General features: G+C 48.6%; 1 protein-coding gene across 1 annotated transcript; it reads left to right on the plus strand.

Annotated features, from left to right (window-relative positions):
* Positions 1 to 491: 491 nt before the first annotated feature.
* On the plus strand, positions 492 to 21,486 carry TZMP1 (transition zone microprotein 1). Its single transcript, XM_086963622.1, has 4 exons — positions 492 to 554; positions 12,124 to 12,193; positions 14,503 to 14,525; positions 18,936 to 21,486. The coding sequence occupies exons 1-4, from the start codon at positions 492 to 494 to the stop codon at positions 19,044 to 19,046; spliced, it is 267 nt and encodes an 88-aa protein (XP_086819748.1). The 3' UTR covers positions 19,047 to 21,486.
* The last annotated feature ends 1,893 nt before the right edge of the window (positions 21,487 to 23,379 follow it).

Raw genomic sequence — 23,379 nt, forward strand, 5'->3', positions numbered from 1 at the left:
CACTGAAGAGCATACCTGTGCTATATTCGGTCAGTGTATGGTCATGCCCGTGTCGTAATATTACTTTGTCACTGCGTGGACTGAGATCACACTGACCTATACTCCTTCGTCACTGCATGCACTGAAGATCATACCTGTGCTACATTCCGTCAGTGCTTAGTCACTCCCGTGCTACTGCAGTTCATCACTGCATGGACTGAGGTCTCACTCGTGCTATACTCCATCATCGCATGGCCCGAACACCGCATCCGCGCGGATTTGTCAATTAATGGAATAAGGGGCATACTCGGGCAAGTGTATTCCTCATAATAATTGGGGGGGGGGGGGGTGACACAATTATCGCACTCTGCCCGCTCAACGGTCCCTGTACACAGCATGTCTGTGCATGCATCACTGCTTGGGAATAAACACATCAACGGGCAAGAGATCTGCAGGGTGTGTCATGTGGACGAGACACAGAGGGTGGGCTGTGCCCTGCGACAGAGCTCTCCATGAGTGATGTGCCCTGCGAGGGAATCTGCAGCAGCGAGATCTCCATGGAGATGGATCAGAGGGTGAGATCTGCTCTGGAAAAGAGGTACAGAAGGGGCAGGTGGCACTTAGAGGAGATATGCAGTGGTGACGATCCGGGGACACCTCAGATGTACAGGGGGAGGGCTCCAGATCCGCAGAAGTAACGTGCACTGGGACAATGCTGCTGAGGGGAAATGTGCCCGAGGGAAATCAGGGGCGCTGCGGTGAGGGGAGGGCTCGCGGAGGCTATCCTCGCTGCAGAGGTGTCACAGGGGGGATGCTCCGGGTGTTGCTGGGGTGGGAGTAGCGTAGAACACAGTCTCGTCTCTCTACGGCTACGCAGTGACCAAAACTCTCAGTCTCAAGTGCGGTGTCACTGGCGTGAGAGGGCATCAGTTCACTGCAGTGAGAGCAGCAAAGGGTAATAAACAGTGCAGTGAAGGCCGCCCGCAGTGTGGCACTGGTGCAACGGTAGGTGCGCCCAGTGTGATGCAGTAAGAGACACAGCATCATGTGCGCTGTGACTGCAACAATAGCACACATGAAGCAGTCCCTCGAGTAAAGACCGCGGCCACTGCCCAGAGGCTACAGCAGGGGATCTCAGTGTTCTGGACTGGAGTAAGTGCAGCTCTCGGTGTGATGTCCCTGCAGTAAGGTACAACATCCTGTGATTAGCGACAGCAGCAGGGGCTAGCTCCCAGTGTGATGGGCCTTGGGGGAGCGCAGCTCGCAGCGTGCTCGTGTTGCAGTACAAGCTAGCTCCCGGTGTAATATTGCCGGGGTAAGACTAGCTCCCAGTGTGTGGTTACTAGCACCTCTGGTGCAGTTCTCCTTGTAAAGACACAGTGCAGTCAAAGAGGTAGGAGTCGCTAACGTGCTGTCACTGCACGGGGCGGGAAGGGTGGGGGTGGGGGGGGGGGGGTCTGTTCCCAGTCTAATGTCACCGACATGTGACCCGATGCATATCTGATGTAACTAATAATTACAGCTACCAGTGTGCTGCCACTTTAGTAGGGGTCCGCTTCCAGTGTGTGTCAATGAAGCAGGGACGGCTCCCGGAGCCCTTCGCTGCTGCACCAGATAAGACTTGTGACCTCTCTTTGCACGGGTTCTTTTCTGTGTGATGTGCAAGCACTATTTACAATGGGCACACTGCCTAGTAGTGCACACATCCGGATGACACAATACACCCCTGAGCGTGCTTGCACTCGCATCGGTTTTCGGAAACGGAATTTTATTTAGCCAATCATATTGCCTTGTATTTTAAAAAGTGGCCCCCCACGACAAGGATGGAGATATCGGCTGTAACACAGCATGGGATCACCGAGTGTAAATAGACACAGAGAAACACAGTACCCTCTCAGCAAACAGTGCACAGCGGAAACCGCATTTCCAAAGGCGGGCCCACTCATGCGCGTTCCCAAGAGGTGTCTCTCGAGAGTGAGCTGGGGCCGTGGGGAAATGCAGACACCGTGGAGGGGATGTCAGCATGAAGCACCGCGACAGCTGAACAAATACAAGGATGCATTTAACGAAAAGCCCCGGTATTATAAAGGACAGGTCATCCTTGCCGCCCATCTTAGTCCTTCCCCAATCATTCAATCACAGCTCATCAGTCATTTGCATAAAAGATCAGTGAGCCATATGCAAGGTGGGGGGGGGGGGGGCATGATGCAAGCAACAGGCTTCAGCGGAGGCCAAACGTGAGCCAGTTTGTGGCTTGCTGGACACCAGGGCCATCTGTGGCAGTCACCAAGCCCTTCACTCACGGACTACCCGGAAGTGAGCAGATAGAAAAACACGGACAGCGGAAACGTCCAGATCTTTATTGCTGAGTGGGGACAGAGAAAGCCCAAGTGCAGGGCCAACAATGGTGCCAGAGTAGGTACTGGAAGACCTGCATCTTTACTTCTCGGAGATTTAACTTGCTGAGCCAGAAAGGGCAATTTAATGTCATCGCAAGCCCAGTAAAACAAGAAAGATGGCTGGAGGCAGCCAACTTCAAAAATCGTGCAATGGTGAAATATGTAACTAACTGACTGAAATATTTTTAGAGGCTTTGTGAGAAAGGGCAGACATAATTTGGCTGGCGAGATGAGACCAGGTGTTCATCGACGTGGGAAAACAAAGCAGCTGTTGGAAAGGGCCTGGCAAATCTCGAACAGACAGGCCTGCACTAGATGTCACAAGGGCGCACCTCGGCCACTAGCTAGATGTACATGCATTTTTACTCGCCAGTACTTACAACCCAAAAAACGGGACGGTGTCCCAGGGGGAGGGGGCTGTGGTCTGTCTGGATGGCATGACAAAATGCTACAGCACTTCAGTGAGCAGTTACACAAGTCCGGGATCTTGGAAAGGGTGGGTGGAAAGCTGGTTTCCGCAACTCAGTAAAGAGCTTTGGCAGGAGTCGGGGTTTTAATTGACTTCTATTACAACTTCCATCTGTGCCTCCTGTTTTTAGGTTTCGAACCTGGCGAGGGGCACAGCCCCTCCCAGTTTGAAAACTTTTGTTTTCAGTAGGGACGTCGGCCCCGCCTCTGCCTCTCATTGGTTAGCTCCATAAATGGAGGCTAGCCATTGGGAGACAGAGGCTGTCAATCGCGCTCTCTCTTGAAAACGCGATTCGGGGGCGTTTCTGGTGCTTTTTTTAAGCCCCGCCCCTTTGTCCCCGGCCGCGCGGGCCGGTGTACCGTAGTTATGATCTTCCCTCCCATCGGAATGATCTCGCGGCGCCGGCCTGCCAAGTGTCACACAACGGACGTGACTAACGCATTTCAGTGCGGTGTTTCGCAACACCGCACTGAAATACATAGTCACGCATTTTAAAGGCACTGTCTCTCTGCTCTGTACCAGCCGCGCTGAATTAACTGGCAACGCCAGACTGCCGGCGCCTGCCAGTGATACTTGCGAGAGTTAATTGTGCACTGACTGCTGCTTGTTTAACATAGCTGTGCTGAAATTGCGGGCGCGGCTGAGTCACTCACTCTAGAAGAGCCTGAGGTCACCCAGCCGAGTGGCAGTGTCATGCCCATTCTGATACCGTAACCTGCGGCAGGTGGGGCCTCCCCTTAGCATTGGTTGCGTACTGGCTGTGGCGGGCGGGGGTGTGACCTCACGTCCGGTTGTGAAGGGAAGTGAGGTCGGATTTGTAGGAATTTAAGCGGAGACTGGATCTGGTGTTTGGCATGCTGTGCGCCGGTAGGCACATGAATTAACTAGTGTGTGCTGCGCATATTTTACCGGTGTTGGACGCACCGGCAGGCAGACTGTCTAACTAATGCGTGGGTCCGATTATAATTTGCTGCCGGCTCAGCCTGTCCGTAGCGACCACCAGCATTGATGCCTAAAGGTAACTTTCTGGGTGCCCGTCCTTGAAAGTGGCGCCATGAGGATTGTGCCGACTGTTGTGTAGTTACATGATTAGGCTCACAGGAGGTGGCTCGTAGTACTGGAGGATTTACTGCCGCTGTGGAGGCCGACACACAGAACGGCGCAAGAGAGAATCCTAACTATGCTGTGTCCCAGTGCCCGAAGAAATTATTTCAGTGTTGCAGTAAGCTCTTACATTTAGGGGGTGCTGTGGAGGTCTCTCTGGCTGAAGAGCTCGCAAAAATGAAGTGTCACTACCAGCCAGTCAGGAGGAATAATAAACACTTTTAAGCGAAAACAGGTCACTGCTTGGCAGGGTCCAACGACGTCTGTTCAGATAACCTCTTTAACTTCCGCCTGGCGCCTGCTGTTGTAACTTGTGCCCCCTTGGCCCCCATGTCCAACCAACCGAAGAGTTCAGGCCCAAGACGAAACCAAGCAGCGAAGCGCGCTCAGTATGGAGCATACACTCCCCAGCGCCTGTTTACCAGCAGCAGTTAGGTGAGTCATTCATGCATTCTGGGTCTTCTTCAGACTCTACTTTGAAGTTGATTTCTGCCGCATTTTATTAATACTGGGTCGCAATGCCAGTTAGTGCACACCATTCATTTGAGACTGTGCCTGGCAGTTTATTTTTTACACACAGGACAAATTGCACTTATGTTGTAACTCCGATAAATTGTCAGGCAATTTCTAGCGCAGAATAGCTGTAACCAGAGTGGAACAGAAGTTTGTCCTTCTTGGCTCAATAGTGGCTAGTTATTTCTATATTATAGTGCTACGAAGACACAATCTGCAACTGTAGGCACATGAATTTTCACATGGTTGTAAAATTGTACACAGTATACACACAGTATAAGCTAGCCTACCACAACATTTTCAGACAGTTCATTATAAGCAAGTGTAAACTTTCATTTCAGGGGTTTTGCGCCAGTTGCAAGATATTATTAGAACTTCTTGGGGATAATTTCTGATATTTTTTTCTTTCCGTGAACCTCATTACATGGTTTTCACTCATGAGAAAGTGTCACTCTAAATGTCACACAGTTAGCAGTTAAATGTCATTCACCAGTCTACAATGGACTACTATGGACATGCCACATATACGCAATCTGAAAACTTGGCAGCTATGATGCCTGTTCTGCACTCACATGGAATCAGTCTCCGGTTAAGTATCTTCCATTTCCAGTGCCGGCCGGTAACAGTAACTGCACTGCAGGCTGCCGCTGCATGCAATGCACACAAACCCGGTGCCTGGTGCTAGCACTGTACTAGCGAGTACTGGGACATGGAAGAATACCAGAATTAACCATTACTAATTAAACACATGAGTCACTTTCCGAATTAATAAAGTGCGAATGCGAGCTTCTTTAGAACAAACGGAAATGATATATCGTTCTCATCATTTGTCTGAACTTGCTGCAATTAGCATTCAACATTTATGAAAGGGAGCGGCGGGACTTAGTTTTGGCAATTTAAAGTCCGTCCCGCGTTTGCACTGTGCGGCTGTGCCTGCTGCCTGCAGTAGTTACCGTCCGTTACTGTAACTGCCTTGCCCTCGCTCACACTAGTCCTCCAGGGCCGTCAATCAGTGGTAGTGTGCGCGGCGCGCGCGAGCACAACCAATGACGGCCCTGAAGGACATTTTTGGCCAGCCCTCGCTGTTGCGCTCACTGCCCCCTACGCTTGCCCTTTGTCGTGTGGAGGAGTCCCCTGCCTGCCCCTCAAACAGCCCCAGCCCTCCACCCATTCCAAGCGAGCACTTAAAGACACACCCAGTATGCAGGCTTCCAGCACAGAGGCCAAGCAACGAATGAACAATGCTTTCCCTAACACTTGCTTTCCCCGCGTGTCCACAGCAGCGTACCGACCTGCCATTGGTTGTGAAGGGTGTAAGTGACATGACATCGAAAAGCACCGGGTAGGTAGACTCCTGGACTGAAAGTACCCAAGTAAACAAGCACTGGCGTTGCCAATAGGTTTCGCAATTGGAAAGTTGGAGCTATTGGTTTTGTAAATGACATTTTATATTTATATATTGTTATTGACAATGCCAATAACGATATATAAATATAAAATGTCATTTACAAAACCAATAGCTCCAACTTTCCAAAAGTCGAAACCTATTGGCAACGCCAGTGCTTGTTCATGTACCAATCAAATAAACTATGTGCACACACAAAGTTGCCAACTGGTGAAGGAGCACTTTCTCTCATAAAATGCCAAACCTATAGACTTTGCCAATGCTTGTTTGTTGTATTGTGTCCTATTAAGAATAATCAATTCTGCACATTGTTTATTTTTTTACTTCTTTTTATTAAACAGAAAGACAACATTTCCATTCACAATTCGATGAGGTAATACTTGTCACTGTTATACAATACAGTGTTTGCTATAGTAGTGTGGCGATAGCTTTGGCGTTACAGGATCTTCAAAAGAGCAACCGGGGGGACACATATATTACCACGGTAGCTATTCCATTTGCTCCATATGTCAATCCACTTTTTGGGGCATCCTCTAGCAACGTACATCGTTTTTTCCCGTAGCATACACCAGTCCATATCTGCTTTCCACTCCTCAACTTTGGGTGGCGTCCCCGCCCCCCCAAATCTAGACAGGTTCCTTTTACCTACCATCAGCCCCAGCGTAACCCATATTCGGTCTTTCCTACCTAAATCTCTGGGTTCCCAGACATTCAAAAGACCTCTCTTAGCCTCAATTCCTTCCACAAGTCAGAGTAACTCTCTGAAACAGTCATGTACCCCCTTCCAATATTTCTGGATATACCCACATTCCCACAGGATATCCATAAACGTCCTCTCATGACCACATTGCCTTCTGCACATGCCCTCGGCCACCCTGCCCATACTGACAAGCCGAGTCCCTGTGATGTAAATTCTATAGAGGATCTTCAATTGGACCAGACACAGCCTGGAGGAGATTGCTACTTCCCATTGTGGGGGGAGAGGGGGACTGGGGGGGGTTGGCTACTCGTCTTGCCACTTCCCGTCGTCAAGCTCCAACCCATCTTTTTCCCAGTGCTCCCGGATCAAATTGAAAGGTTCTGGTGCATTATTGACCAGCTTCTTATATGTCAGGGACATCGCTTTCATTTGCAGGTATCCATCGAGCAAGCTATTTTTCAATGGCGAGGCTTCTGGGGGGGATACTCCCTTCTGCAATTGCGATGTTAGTGCATGTCTCACCTGTAAATACCTAAAGTAGTCTGTGCTTGCCAGGTCGTATTCTTATTGCAGGGTGGCGAATGAGATAATTTCTCCCTTTTGCCATAGATCTCCTATTTTCGTGATCCCAATCAAGTCCAACTTATCAAACCCCTTCGGTCTTCTCAGGGTGCCCAGTTTCTCCGAGTCCCACAAAGGAGTAGCCATCGTGAGCTTCTGTTCCCACCCCAGGCTCCTGTTAACTGCATGCCATACGTGCACTGAATGGCTGGTCAGTCCCATTAGAGAACATTTCTTGGGCTTAGAGTGGAGGGCCATGTTGTAGTTACCCCCAGTAATAACCATTTGTCCATCTTGTAACCTTGGTCGTCCCACTGTCGGTACATACACTTATATTTGGCTGCCAGGTGGGCCGCCCAGTAGTATTTTGTAATGTTGGGTAGCCCTATCCCCTGTCATACCAAGACTAATTTTGGAAGAGCTATGTGAGGGCGACCATCCCAAAGCAGTTCCCTCTGGAGACTTTCCACCTCTTCAAAATATTTCGGTGGGACCGGACTTGGGAAATTATGAAGCGCATATAGAAAACGTGGCAGAGACATCATTTTAAATAATGCAGCCCTCCCCAATAATGAGAGTGGGAGAGTCTTCCAATTGACCACGTCTTGCTTTAGTTTCTTCAGCAGGGGAAGTAGGTTTTGATCTTAGCTATCTTTGGGGTCGACTGTGATTAAAAATTCCCAAATATTGGAAGCCCTTTCGCTTCTTGCATGGGACACCCTCTTGGTAGGGGAGGTGGCTCGCCAATGAGGACATACTTTAAGGATTTGCTCCAGTTGATTGTGTACCCAGAGTATTTCCCGAAGTTGGTGAATACATTAGGTACTCTGTGGAGCGATGACTTGGAGGATGCAACATAAAGCAGTATGTCATCTGCATAAAGAGAAATGCGGTCCTCTCATGTATCAGCCCACTTTAGTCCCCGGATTACTGGGTCTCCACGAATCCATGCCGCCAAAGGCTCCAGGGTAAGAGCAAAAAGCACGGGAGACAGCAGAAAACCCTGTTGATTCTCACGACTCAGTTCGAATGCTCCCGATTTCTTATTGTTAACGACCACTTGCGCTAAGGTTTATACATACAATAGGCGCACCCACTAGATAAAATTGGGCCCGAATCCCATCTTGGCCAAGACTGCAAACAGATACGGCCACTCTATGGTGTCGAAGGCTATCATGGCATCAAGCAACACCACGATTGCTGCTTCTTGGATCGTGCCCTGGTGCCCCAATACAGCATGCAGTCTCCTCAAGTTTAGTGCAGTATTTCGGTGAATCATGAAGCCCGATTGGTCCGGGTGCACTAGTTTGCCTATCACTTAGACCACACGTCTGGCTAGTAGTTTTGCAAGTATCTTGGGCTCGGCATTTACTAGAGAGATGGGCCTATAGGACGAGCATGTGCTTCTGGGCTGGCCCATTTTGTGTATAGTGAGCAATGTAGCCACCCTTTGATCTTGGGGGAACAGCCCGATTCATGGCTTTCTTTAAACATGGCTCGCAGGTATGGGGCAATTAAATCCGGCTTCAGCTTGTAAAGCTTGATCGGCAGCCCGTTGGGGCCCAGAGCCTTACAGGACTGGAGGCTTCTAATTGCTTGGGCAACTTTGTCATTAGTAAAGTTGCTTTCTAACAGGTCTCTTTCATCTACAGCCAGGGAGGTGAGCCTTATGTCCCTGATCAGAGCTTGCAAGTCCTCTTCTGTAAAGGAAGAGCTTTCTCAATAGATGGAGCGATAGTGATTCGCAAACTCGTTAGCGATCTCTTGTGGGTCTGTTATAACTTCCCCTGATCCTTTCAGTAGTTCCGGAACCAGTCTGCTCGCCAGTTCTTTTTTTTTTTTATCCAGCCATGCCAGTAACTTTCTGGTCTCCCAGGTCATACAACCTACCCTGTGATCTGTTCTCAGGAAACCCCCGCGCCGCACGGCCCCCAGCTGTGTGTGTGCCCCTCGTGTGCCCCTCGCTACTGCTCGTAGTCTCGTTCTGCCGCTCTGCCAGCCTCCCTAGCTGGTATTGTATCCACTGCCTCTCTGTACTGTTCCCCAGCTGTTTCGTTGTAATTTTGTCTTAAATTTGTTGTATTTTGTGCCTTTCCCGTTCTGCCTGCCTGCCCCGCTCTCCGCTTCCCGCCGCCGTTCTCGCGGCCACGCCCCCTTTTTTCTGTATCCTTCCCGCTCCCACCTCCCAGCTGCTCCTCCCTCCTACTTGTCCTTAAATGGCGACCGCGCGTCGCAGGTGAGTGTGAGCTGTTCTCAGGACACCCCCGTGCCGCACGGCCCCCAGCTGTGTGTGTGCCCCTCGCGTGCCCCTCGCTGCTGCTCGCAGTCTCGTTCTGCCGCTCTGCCAGCCTCCCTAGCTGGTATTGTATCCTCTGCCTCTCTGTACTGTTCCCCAGCTGTTTCGTTGTAATTTTGTCTTAAATTTGTTGTATTTTGTGCCTTTCCCGTTCTGCCTGCCTGCCCCGCTCTCCGCTTCCCGCCGCCGTTCTCGGGGCCACGCCCCCTTTTTTCTGTGTCCTTCCCACTCCCGCCTCCCAGCTGCTCCTCCCTCCTACTTGTCCTTAAATGGCGACCGCGCGGCGCAGGGGAGTGTGACCTGTTCTCAGGACACCCCCGTGCCGCACGGCCCCAGCTGTGTGTGTGCCCCTCGCTGCTGCTCGCAGTCTCGTTCTGCCGCTCTGTCAGCCTCCCTAGCTGGTATTGTATCCTCTGCCTCTCTGTACTGTTCCCCAGCTGTTAAGTTGTAATTTTGTATTAAATTTGTTGTATTTGGTGCCTTTCCCGTTCTGCCTGCCAGCCCCGCTCTCCGCTTCCCGCCGCCGTTCTTGCGGCCACGCCCCCTTTTTTCCGTGTCCTCCCCGCTCCCGCCTCCCAGCTGCTCCTCCCTCCCACTTGTCCTTAATTGGCGACTGCGCGGCGCAGGTGAGTGTGACCTGTTCTCAGGACACCCCCGCTCCGCATGGCCCCCAGCTGTGTGTGTGTGCCTCTCGCTGCTGCTCGCAGTCTCGTTCTGCCGCTCTGCCTGCCTCCCTAGCTGGTATTGTATCCACTGCCTCTCTGTACTGTTCCCCAGCTGTTTAGTTGTAATTTTGTCTTAAATTTGTTGTATTTTGTGCCTTTCCCGTTCTGCCTGCCTCCCAGCTGCTCCTCCCTCCCACTTAGCCTTAAATGGCGACCGCACGGACGCGCAGCGGTCACGCGCAGCGGGTGCGCTGAAGCCGCGCCGAAGCCGCGCCAAAGGCAAGCCCGTCCGCGCCTGGACCGTGCCCAGCGCCAGGACCCCTGGCCCCCGACGAAGTCTGCCCACACGACGGATCTACGACGCCGCCACCCTCAACGCACTCAACGCCGGCCGAACTCCCGCCTGCTGCCGATCCACCCCGAAACGCACCCACAGACCCTTAACCTGCCAAGCCTGCAAGTTCACCTGCCTCCGGACCTGCGCCGCACCCCCCAAGCCGAGCACCCGCGGCAACCACCTAAAGTGCATCCTTCTCAACACCCGCTACGTCCACAGACACGCCGTCGAACTCTGGAACCTGCTCGACACCACATCACCAGATGTCGCCTTCCTCACGGAAACCTGGATGAACATCTCCTCAGCGCCCGACATCGCCATCGCCATCCCGGACGGATACAAGATCATCCGGAGGGACTGCGTGAACCAGACCGGAGGAGGCATCGCCATCGTACACAAGAACACCATCCGCATCACGACCGACTCCAGGGACACCTTCCCCGCCGCCGAGCACCTCCACTTCCAGATACACACCGACCCAAAGACAACCCTCAGAGGCACCCTCGTCTACAGACCCCCAGGGACCACGCACACAATTCAGCGAAGACATCACTGACTTCATCAGCCTGCACGCCCTCCCCTCCGCGGACTACATCCTCCTAGGGGACCTCAACTTCCACCTGGAGAACAACAAGGACCGCAACACCGCCGCCCTGCTGGACAACCTCGCAAATCTAGGACTCAAGCAACTGGTCAACACCCCCACTCACTACGCAGGCCACACGCTTGATCCCGTCTTCTCATCCAGCAAGCACATCACCTTCAGCCACTCCACCGGACTTTACTGGACCGACCACAGCTGCGTCCACTTCAGCTTCAGAAGAACAACGACCTACCACCACCCGCAACAGGTTTCTCACAGGAGCTGGAGCAAGATTACCGCCAAGCAGCTCACCACCTCCCTCAGCCAGAACCCGCCTGCAAGCACAACGGACCCCAAAGAAGCAGCCCGCAACTTCACACAGTGGCTGACCGCCTGCGCAGACGACCTCGCGCCACTGAAGAACCCTCCCAGCAGACCCAGAAGCAAGAAAGCCACCTGGTTCACCGATGAACTCAAGGACTCCAAGAAGAACTGCCGCCCGCTCGAGAAAGCCTGGCTCCTCAACCAGACCACAGACAACATGACCACCCTCAAACAAGCCACCCGCAAGCACCACCAGCTCATCCGCACTACCAAGAAGAAAACACTGAAGGAACGACTGGACAACAACGCCCACGACAGCAAGGAACTCTTCAGCATCATCAAGGAGTTCTCCAACCCCAGCACCGGCAACAACGACATCACTCCTTCTCAAGACCTCTGCGACTCTCTCGCGTCGTTCTTCCACCGTAAGATCGCCGACATCCACAACAGCTTCGGCGCACTATCCACGCACCCTACCGTCGAACCAACGCCTCCCACCGCCACCCTCCGCACCTGGACCACGGTGACCACCGAAGACACAGCCCGCACGATGAACACCATCCACTCCGGATCTCCAACCGCCCCCTGCCCCCACCACGTCTTCAGCAAGGCCGACTCCATCATCGCACCCCAACTGCGGGACATCATCAACATCTCCTTCAACACAGCCACCTTCCCGGAGAGCTGGAAGCACGCCGAGCTCAGCGCCCTACTGAAGAAACCAACAGCGGACCCCACCGACCTCAAGAACTTTCGCCCCATCTCGCTCCTCCCGTTTCCTGCCAAAGTCATCGAGAAGACCGTCAACAGACAGCTTGCCGCCTTCCTCGAGACGAACGGATCCCTTGAACCGTCGCAGTCCGGTTTCCGAGCCAACCACAGCACCGAGACCGTCCTCATCGCAGCCACCGACGACATCAGACCCCTGCTCGACAACGGGGAAACAGCGGCCCTCATCCTCCTGGACCTCTCCGCAGCGTTCGACACTGTCTGCCACCGCACCCTAGTCCAACGCCTCAGCAACTCAGAGAGTCCGCCTCCCCCTGTTTCGATCCGAGGCCACCGAAGTCATCTGCGGCGTACCGCAAGGATCATCACTCAGCCCCACCCTCTTCAACGTCTACATGAGACCCCTTGCAGCCATCGCACGCCAACACAACCTCAACATCATCTCCTACGCCGACGACACCCATCTGATCCTCTCCCTCACCAGTGACCCCGCCACCCCCAGAACTAGCCTACACGAAGGAATGAAAGACGTCGCTGAGTGGATGAAGAACAGCCGCCTGAAACTGAACTCAGAGAAGACGGAAGTCCTCATCCTGGGACCATCGCCCTCCGCCTGGGACGACTCCTGGTGGCCCCGGCCCTAGGCAGCGCACCCAAGCCAACAGACCACGCACGCAACCTGGGCTTCATCCTGGACTCCTCCCTCTCGATGACCAGACAAGTCAACGCCGTCTCCTCATCATGCTTCAACACCCTACGCACGCTCCGTAAGATCTTCCGATGGATCTCGACCGAAACCAGGAAGACGGTCACCCAGGCACTCGTCACAAGCCGACTGGACTACGGAAACTTCCTCTACGCCGGAACCACAGCCAAGCTACAGAAAAGACTCCAACGCATCCAGAACGCCTCCGCCCGACTCATCCTGGACATCCCCCGATGCAGCCACATCTCCGGACACCTGAGGGACCTGCACTGGCTCCCCGTCAGCAAGAGAATCACGTTCAGACTCCTCACCCATGCACACAAGTCCCTCCACGACCTGGGCCCCAAGTACCTCAATGACAGCTTGACCTTCTACACGCCCACCCGCCAGCTACGTTCGACAAGCCTCGCCCTCTCCGCCGTACCACGCATCCGAAGAGCCACCGCCGGAGGAAGATCCTTCTCCTACCTGGCGGCCAAGACATGGAACTCCCTCCCCACCCACCTCCGGCTGACCCATGACCATCTCGCCTTCAGGAGACAACTCAAGACCTGGCTGTTCGAGCAATAGCAGACCCCTCTTCCCCCAAGCGCCTTGAGACCCTCCGGGTGAGTAGTGCGCTATACAAATGGTATGATTGATTGATTGATTACCCTCTTTGTCTCTGCCCAATGACTTGGCCATGTCAGTTGCAATGGATTTATATTAATCTTGTTCAAACTTCAGAGCATGAAGTCTATCTTGTGCCTGGTCCCTAGTTGTCCTCCTCCATGAAGAGGATTACATCTTCTAAGTGAGTTAGTTCTTTTGACTTTTCTTTCCTCACTCCTGCTATAAGCGAGATTGCTTGGCCCCTCACTACAAATTTTAAAGACTTCCCATAGGATTTGGGATGAACAAATGTATTCCCTAATTTCTAGAAAGTAATTTTCGATAGCTGTTACCACCTTGTCTTTTACCACTGGGTTCCGGGAGTACCACATGTTAATAGGCACTATTCTTCCCACTGTTTTCTCACCCATGACCACTTCTGCCCACAGTGGGGAGTGATCAGATATACCTCGAGCGAGGTGCCTGATTTCCCTAATGTTCCCTGCTTGGGACGCCGGAGTGAGAAGGTAGTCTGTACAAGATAAGCTATTGTGAGCCCCGCAATGGAAAGTGTGTTAGATGTGTCCCAGGTGGTACACTCTCCATATGTCCACAAGGCCCAAGGCGTCAAGGAAGTCTGGGAGCCATCTATGCGAGGGGCTTATGGTTCGGGGGGACAACGGTCAAGGGAGCCAGATACCATGGAATTAAAACCTCCACCTATGACCAGGTAGCTTTCGGGAAACGACAACATGATTTTACCTAGGCCCTGGAAGCATTAGCCCTGCAACCCTGGCAGGATATACACTGATGCCAACGTGAGTGTTTTTCCCTCCCACTGTGCGGAAATTGCTGCATATCTACCCATCCTGTCAGTCCAAGTGTGTTGTATTGACAGCAGAAAGGAATTTTTTAATAGGATGCCCACTCCCATGGAGCCCGTGGTAAAACCGGAGTGAGCCACCAATCGGTAGCCCTATCTGCTCATGGCCTTGCAGGAGTTACCTACTAAGTGCGTCTCTTGGAGAAGCACCACCTCTGGGGCAATTCTGCACATTGTTGTGGATATATGAATGGTAAGTTCTCATGGAAGTTAGGCTAAAGAGATAACACTATCAGCTACTTTTTAAGTCGAGCGTAGCGATGGACCTCTTGTATACTTTAGTATACCTATTTGCTTACTTGAATATGTGGACACAAGTCGGACGCGCGCTTTTTCAGTCTCGGATTTGTCCTCGTGAGCGCGCTTTTGCTGCTGGCTGTTTGCTGTGAATGTGTGCGAGCGCGACTCTGCCATGCGCCTTGGAAACCGAAACCTAAGAGCCGCGCGACGTGAGCTGTCTACGGTAGAAGTTCACGCTCGCGGCTCTTAGGTTTCGTTTAGACTTGTTTTATGTAGGTATAACTTTGGGATCGTGTATCCATTATCCGTCGGCGGTCAACCCTATTGGACAGCTCCGACAACTGCACTAAAGCACCCCCACCCCCCGAAGTACAGACGAACCTCGGAGCTGTCACCCTCGGCGTGGGTACGCAGAAGCTTTATCGCTTGGAGCTCGGTGCTGCTGTCATGACCCCTATCACTGCCCTGAACAGGACTTCCAGGATGAATATCATGAAAACACTGAACGGGCTCGGTTTGATTACTGAGCCTCCGCACTGACTAAAAGCACCGATGGTCGCATGTCGAGAACTATATTTGTGCTCCTTTTCACAAACTCAAGATACTGAGAGATGATCAATAAGAGCCTTTATCCTATATTCATTCCTCCGATTCAGCTTGGCGAAAACGCACACACATCGACTCGGGGCACATTCATTAGACAGTCTTCGGTGCCGAAAGTCATTTGCATAAAGCCCCAGCTTTCTTAATTAGAACTTCATTTTTCCCTTGACGTATTTTGGAGTCTAAATTCACTATTTATCACCTGCTCAGAAACGTTTGAGGGTCTTGTTAGCATTGCAAACCACACTTACGACTTCAAAGCGCTGCAACAAAAGATGTTACAGTCAACCAACGCAATCCCCTGCAGACCAGATCTGCCCCGAAATTACATTTTCCAGACGGTGATACCAGAGCCTTTGACTCCACCGGCTACAGAAGGAGCCTTTAACGTAGCCAGCTGGAGAGATGCGGGGATCGCTCTATCTGATTGGACGAGAGACGGGCGCAGAACTCCAACTCAGTATTGTGGTTTGCGAAGCCGCTTAATTAACCCCAATCCCGTACAAATTGATGTAGGCCAGGTACAGAATCAAGCCCTGCGTGCCCCGTCCAGGAACAAACAGAGGGCATGGCGGGAGTGCTCTGTGCAGCTGACGGTGCCAGAGTAAACTTACAACTGTTTCTTCTAGGGTAGGTAAAGTTGTGTCTCTATGCATGTAATTTCGATTTATAAGGTATGCACCGGAGAGGGACTGTCCGATTGGTAAATACGTGCATACACACATCATCATAGACCCACCGCTTCATAAATGTCCGGGTGGCAGGATAAGGTTGAACCCCATTGGTTTGGCATACTTTATTTATTATTTATTTATACTACAGCGCGGTGGGTTCACGCACTGCATCTGCTACCCACAGGTTCGGAAGCTTCACCCCGGGAGGCTGGCGGTGAGGATAATACCCGCTGGCAGCAGGGAATAGCGCCCACCGACGCCAGTCGGCGCTAGGATGAACACTGCACGGTGTCATGGGTATCCCGCGGTATGTCCTCTCTCCAGCAGCGCGGGCGGAAAGCGCCATTACCAGACCACACTCATCACAGGCTCCCTGGAGCCGAGCCGCGGTTAATGGCTCTGAGGAGACAAAGTGCCTTCTGTGATTTTTTTTTACTCAGCTCCACACTTACACAATTCACTAACATGTGCGATAGTGGACAGATCACTACATTTCCTTGTGCCTCGTGTCCACTACCTGTGAAAAATCGATGCGGTTAGAAGCACTCCTACGCCACTGTTAAGCACCATATCAAATAACTGTCGGACAGGACTTGTTCTTCCTGTAGCGCTCTCTTGTTGGCTCTTAGTATGTCTCTCTCTGTCTCTCTCTCCATATTTCTCCCGTCTTGGCTCTGTCTTTCTTAGTATCTGTCTTTCTTTTGCTTTCTCTCTTTCTATGCTTCTCTGCCTCCCTTTCTCTCCTCATCTTTCTCTAGCCATCTGTCATTCTGACGCTCTCTCCTTGTCTCTCCGCCTCTCTTTCTCTGCCACTTCCTGTCTGTCTTCTTTTTCCCTCTCTCTGTATCTTTGTGTATCCTTGTCTCTGACTTTCTATTTTTTCCCTATCTTTGACTTTCGTTCTGCTCTCTCTCTCTCTCTCTCTCTCTCTCTCTCTCTCTCTCTCTCTCTCTCTCTCTCTCTCCATCCCCTCCGTTTTATTTCTCTCTCTCTCTACATCTCCCTCCCCTCCGTTTTATTTCTCTCTCTTCCATGCACTGAGCTATGGGTGTTCTTATTGTCCCCGTGGCGAAGGGGTAAACAAAGAAAGTGGCAAGGTCCTCGCAATGTTGCTCAGACATAATCACGGAGGCAGTAGAGTTTTTTCTAAATCTGAGATCCTTAAGTATTTTGAAAATACACTTAGCCGGGTTGCGGCTTAACTTGATTTAACATTACTTCCTATGTTAAAACGCTTGGAAAACAATATAGGGTGGAATATATATATATATTTACATTCTACTTTATTATCTCATTTCGTTATTCTAGTATTTTACATTCATAATTGAATGTTTTGTTATTGCATTATTTACAAATGATGATACACATTGGGAAAATGTGCAACTCTGAAATGTAATTCTTCCATATTTGTATTTCTGACCCATTGCTTATTACAGTTTGCCACATGGTGGCACTGTTTATCTAATTTAGGAATGCGTACCGAAATAGTTGTTTATTAATTACATATAAATAAAGAATTGCTAATACTGCCTCCAAAGCCATTCTTATAGCTTTGGGAGCCTGGAATAGGTTGAATTACCACAGTTGTGGTGGTTGGTAATTGTGCTGGTAGTGTAACTGACAGTACTGGCAGGGGCAATGGGTGGTGCAAACTGCAGTGGACTCCTGAGGAGGGCCCTGGTGCTTATTTGTTTTTAAAACATGAGCATTAATTCTGACCGTGATCGGTCCAATACTTGAAAATAACAGTGCTTGGTTTTTGAGGGTCAAAAACATTCATTATAAAGTTAAAAATCCACTTCCTGAAGGGAAGTCTTGGGAAATGGTAATACTTGTGAAATATGACTTTACAGGATGCTCTTTAAAAATGGTAGACCGAGCCTTGCACATGCTTTCCAGGCAAAATAATGCCCCAAATCTAGGTAAAATATAAGCAGTTCCATCTATTTAATCTAACCATGTCTTGCTATGCTGATTTGATGCTGCCTGATCAGGCACCATGTTGAGGGTAAAAGAAGTCTAGATGTAGTCAGGTAGTAAGTTACAACAAGGCGGTTTATTAAATCCAGTTACAGATTATGTAGATGGTAAGTATGATGTTAGATAGCCCCACCAGGAGCAGCCTCCCTGCTGTTCACCCTGCACACACCAACTGACACTCAGCACATCACCAGGCCCCCCCCAAGCATTCCATGACATCACCACACATTCCAACACTCATCCTGGCTGAGCAGTAGGTAAGAAGTAACTAAGGGAAATGAGAGGCGACAATCAACTCACAACACACCACAGCAACAGATCCCACCCACAGTGTTACTTATGTTTTGCCCCAAAATCGACCTGAAAATACAAAAAGTAGCATTCAGGTTTCACCTTGATGAATGTTAATGCTGTAACTTCTACAATCTTAGAAAAGTGTTGTGCTTAGGGCATATATTAAGGAAATCAAGCGATGAGAGGAATTAAACAAACGAGTGCTAATGGAAACGGTGTAATGTTTTTGCAGACTTACATTTTGTTACCAAGGTTCACTGAAGAATATATCTGATGAGTATAACATTGATGGGGTTGTGCTAACAGCCATCAGGCAAGAGACATCTATTAAGATCGGAAAACACCTCCTGCACCAGAGTACCATGGATTCTACTCAGGGTCTTAGCTTCGGGGGTGGGTGTTTGGGGTGTTACACCCCCTGAAAAATGTATTCTGTCGTAAATAGTTGGGTGCAGGTGCTTTCAGTCGGGTATGATGAAGAGTGTTGCATTTCACCTGGGTTTTTTACATGCCTATATTGACTAAAACACACTCTCTCTTTTCTCTGTTTTGAAGACCATAGAATGTTAAATAGTTTGAAAAATGTGTCTTAACTGCCCTCAACTACCTGCCCACCTCTTTTTCCACTGCCCCTTAAACCCCCTCCCTGCTTCTCATATAATGTGTTAACAAGATATCCCAGCGTGACTTTTGGGAAATCTGATGCTCACTCCCTTACCTCCCCCCCTATTCCCCATTCTTATTGCCCAAGCTAGGCCCCTGATTCTGCTTAACATAAAGAAGTGGCTTGGAAGTTAACATTTACAGCTGGGAGCATTGCGTTACACAATACTGCTATTTGATAAAGCAAGGCGTACGCATGATTTTTAAAAAGCGTTTTGTCTTCTTTATCGTTTACAGATTCTCTCTGCTGTTGTGCTACTTTCGTGGGGATATGTCATTTATGCAACCAGGCTTGCAGCTTCATGGCAGCTTCAGGCGAAATTCCCAAACCAGAAGCTCGGTACTTAAGGAAACTTTACAGAAAGCTCATCTGGATTTTCAAAGTTCTCCTCATTTAAACTGTTTTTATGGCTAGGATACATTGACTGCTTTTGGATACTTTTTATGAGACTCACCCTTCATATTCAATGTTTTAACTGCTCTGTTTGTAAGGGCGTCATCGTTATTTTCAGAGGACCATGGGCAAATCTCTTCTCACAGACTAAAGGCCGAGTAAACCGTATACTGGGATTTATTCTGCAAGACTTTGAGCACACCAGAGAGATGACTGCACTGAAGAACGCTTGATGGGTTTTAGCAGCAGGAAGGTGGCATTGTTGCTGAAAATGCATGTATACCACGGTCACACCCTTGACATTTAGGAATACCAAATGTATCCTATTGTACGCTTGGATTTTAAAAACGCAAAACTACATACAGTATGACGCTCTCTAATGCAAAGTTCCCTAAAACAACCATGAGCCTTTAAATCAGAACATTATTAATCAAAACAAATAAAATGTACAAATGTTCCATCAATATTCAACTCGGCACGTGAATGACTCCTACTAAACGTGCCTAATTGTCCGTAATTAAGTATAAGAAAGACATACACACTGTTAGGAAGATTTAGCCTCCCTCAGTTATTACCAAGTAGAAAACAAATAAGTAACAACATGTACAGAATTACTTAAGACTGTTTACTACGAAATGGCACCACAAACATTAAAACTATTTTGCTAGATTTAGAAATGTCACTGATGAAAGTAATTCAAAGGCATACATGGTAATATAATGAATTCGGGAGGATGAGCCTCGGATTTCGAAGCAAAAAAATGGCTTTACTTTGACCGTGTCACCCCTCAAATTGTCTCTGCTTCAATTGAATTCAATGGGGGAAATGCGTTCTCTCGATTCTTCTTTTAAAATCTCCCATGTTCCTATTCTGAAATGCTGGCATATATGTAAACGCCATTTCCATACATAAAAATTTGATTGCAGTGTGCTTTTCACATATTAAGTAATCCGTTTGAAACAACATTAAGAACTGTACACCACCACTATTGCAATATTGCATACTTTTGGTATGGTGTTGCTCTTGTATGTGTCCCTGTTGATTAAGTATTTTATGAAGCGATTGCAGGAACCAGAATACCTAGACTGATCCAGAAAAGAGCATTGAGAAAATGGAGGATTTATAAACCAATGAATGAAATCAGTGAGTAAAGAAAAACAATTGGAAAATCGAATAGTGTTTATAACTGGTCTGTTTTTTAGGACACTTCCTATGTAAATAAAGATATGTATTTTTGTAAAAGAAAAAGAATACTTGAAAAATGTATAGTTCCTTGTTTACTATTAAATTATATTACATATCTTCACTTTTCTATAAAGTCAAATTGAATGACATGTAATTGACAGGATGAAGTTCTGGACCCGGTGAAGGTAAGTATAGTTAAATCTTAGTCATAAGTGTTAAGGTTCTGTGCCTCTATCAGAGTCATCACATATTTCAGTAATTCATAAACAAAACAGTTTTTACCATCTACCAAATGATGCATGCTAACACAAACAAACCGTTGCCACAGTTAGGGATAGACTGTACAAGATTCAATTAAAGAATTTATGTAACACTGGTGACATAATTTTCAGCAGAAAAAATTCAACCAAGTGAATTGCCTAGATGTCTTTTCCAATACAAGCAAGATATGCCTGAATTAGCCCAACTCGAAAAAAAGGTCGAAAGAACCAAATCAAGTTAGTGGTACACTAAGTATGTCACCAAAATAAAGAACAAGTTGAAGAATCTGGAATAGTATGCAAAGCTCCTGTCACAACATAGATTAGTCCAGTTACAAGACCTGCAGGAGAGGTTATTGCCGCAGAGAAAAGAGGGCAAGACATCTGCTCTATTTAGAATATTTGTCTATCCCCCTGGATGGGTTCAAATGAGATCGCTAGTAATTGGGATTGGTAAGGCTTATTGCAACCATCTGCCATCTCCTTTAGTGTGACTGATCTAACACCCTAAGTGACCAACAGTTTGCCCAGACATGGGTCCCTTGCTCACTGTGCCATTGGAACCAAGTTACACCCAAATGAACAGCCCCAATCAAGGTGACGCCAGTCTTGGTTTGCCTGTGTTCTGGTTCACAGAGTACCTGGCGTGGCAGTTCGGGCTGGACTTTTCCTACTGGAGCACAGTCCAGACTGATTTACATATGGCTGGCTCTATTCTGGGCTGGCATGTTGGGCAGAAGACTGATAGGTTGGAATGTTACCCCTAGCAATGCCAGTGGTTAGACTTATTGCAAGCATCTTCTCATCACCTTTTGTGTGTTTGAAATTCTGCACGTTAATCAACTTAGGTTTTGAAAAGTGTTCCTTGTGAAACCTCACATTAATGTGAAAATTTCTTATCCTTTCTGGAATCAAAAGTAAAGAAAATTAAAGGCACCATGTTACTACACATTTTGATTTTCTGTACATTACTGCTCTGAGCGTCAACTGCTGATCTGTCATACCTGCTGTCTTTGCTTTTTACTTGCTGCTGCAGCCTGTTTACTGTTCTAAGCAATCTGACAATTGCTGACCTGTGAAGAGGAGATTGTGGATGGTGTTGCCTGTGTGTTCGGATGAGTAATTTTTACATGCTCCATGACAATTGGCACAAGATCGGAGTTACCTGCAACCCTGCCCATCCACTGCTATGTTCACTTCTCTGTGACCTTGAATGAAACTGTCTACCTGTACATTTCTGCTCTTTGCTTGCTCTACAGCGATCTTATCTACATTTGTTTATCTGCTGGCGGTGGAGAGGAGTCTGGGGATAGTGGTGCCTATCTGGTCGTTGATGTAGTTACCACTTCCTCCATGTGACACCTGCTGATCACCACCTTTAGTAGTGCTCAAAGCTCTTGGTGAGTATGAGAGAAGATCAAGAATTGTTACGCTCGTGGGTGATGGTGAGCTGTACAAATGCACGTAACATTGGTGCATACCGTGAATCATGGTATACAATCCTTGTCATTCCATGATTCAGCTAATTTCTGGAGAGCAGACATAATTCTGCATTAATTTATGTCAACTGTTATTCCTTCAGCCTTGTATCAAAATTAAATCCGTTTCTTGTGATACATTAGTACTGACCCCGGTCTGAAAACAGCATTAATTTTACTGAAGTTGAGATCTTGCACTGTGGCAACCTATGTTAGATGCAAACAAACATTATCCAAGCTTTTACATTGTACACTTGACGAATGGTGCAAGAGCTGTCACTTACTCTGCTTATTCTGGCCAAAAAAGAATGGTAGAAACACCGAATGGAGCTCTAGAAAATAAGCTTGCTTTGGACTAAGTGGTGGCTTCAGTGAACGTTGGGGTTGATAAATGTGTGACAAAATATCTGCTCTAGTGAAAGATATTACTTCAGGCAATATTAATTCTACATTAAGAAATTGAATAGAACCCACGTGACATTGTCTGATCTTCATACCAAAGGTGTCAACTCGCAAAACAAATTGGTGGTATTCACAATTTTTAAAGCAGCACTACTAAAAACAACCCATCTCAGTTAGTTCGAAAAATAAATATTTAGAAGGAATACTGCCCCAAATTTTTTTCCCCAAAATATATTGAAGTTAATCCAGTGTGAAAGGGTTTAAGAGTTAGAGTGTGTAGAGGGTAAGGGTATGGAGTTAGGGGTTACAACTTTGGGAAATATGGTTTAGGTTATAGGGTTTAAAGTTTGGGGTATAGGCAGTAGCAAGGGGGGGGGCGGTCAGGCCACTCTCACCTGCGACCGTCGCGGGGCAGTAAACGCACAGACCGTTGCGGCAAACACCCCGAAAGCCACAGGCAGCAAAACATCTAGCTCAGCCTCTGGGTATAGGGTTACGGGTCAGACATATATAGGCTGTAGGGGTCAATGATTTGTGGGTAACAGTTAAGGTTATGAGGCTAAGGGTTTGGGATTTGGGGTTAAGGTTTTGGGGGAAGGTATAAGGTCTGGGTATAGGTGTGAGGTTTAAGGGAATATAGGATGAGTATAGGGTTAAAGGTTTGGGTTGTCGGTTTATGGGCATTGAGTTAAGGGTTTGTGGTAAAGGATTAAGGATTTGGGGTATAGGATTTAGGGTTCGAGGTATGAGGTAAGGATAAAAGGTTATTGTTATAGGAATAGGGGTTATGGAAATGGGGATTAGAGTTTGGACTATAAGATTAGGTGTTTGGGGCATAAGGTTACGGGCTACAGGTATGGTTTAGGGTTTGAGTAATTGATATAGGATTAAGGCTTATGAATTTGGGTTTGGAGCTTAAGGCACTATAAATTAAGTGTGTAGGGATTAAGATTTAGGGGTTT

The sequence above is a fragment of the Lissotriton vulgaris genome, chromosome 3_1, assembly GCF_964263255.1.
Source record: "Lissotriton vulgaris chromosome 3_1, aLisVul1.2, whole genome shotgun sequence".
NCBI classification, from domain to species: domain Eukaryota; kingdom Metazoa; phylum Chordata; class Amphibia; order Caudata; family Salamandridae; genus Lissotriton; species Lissotriton vulgaris.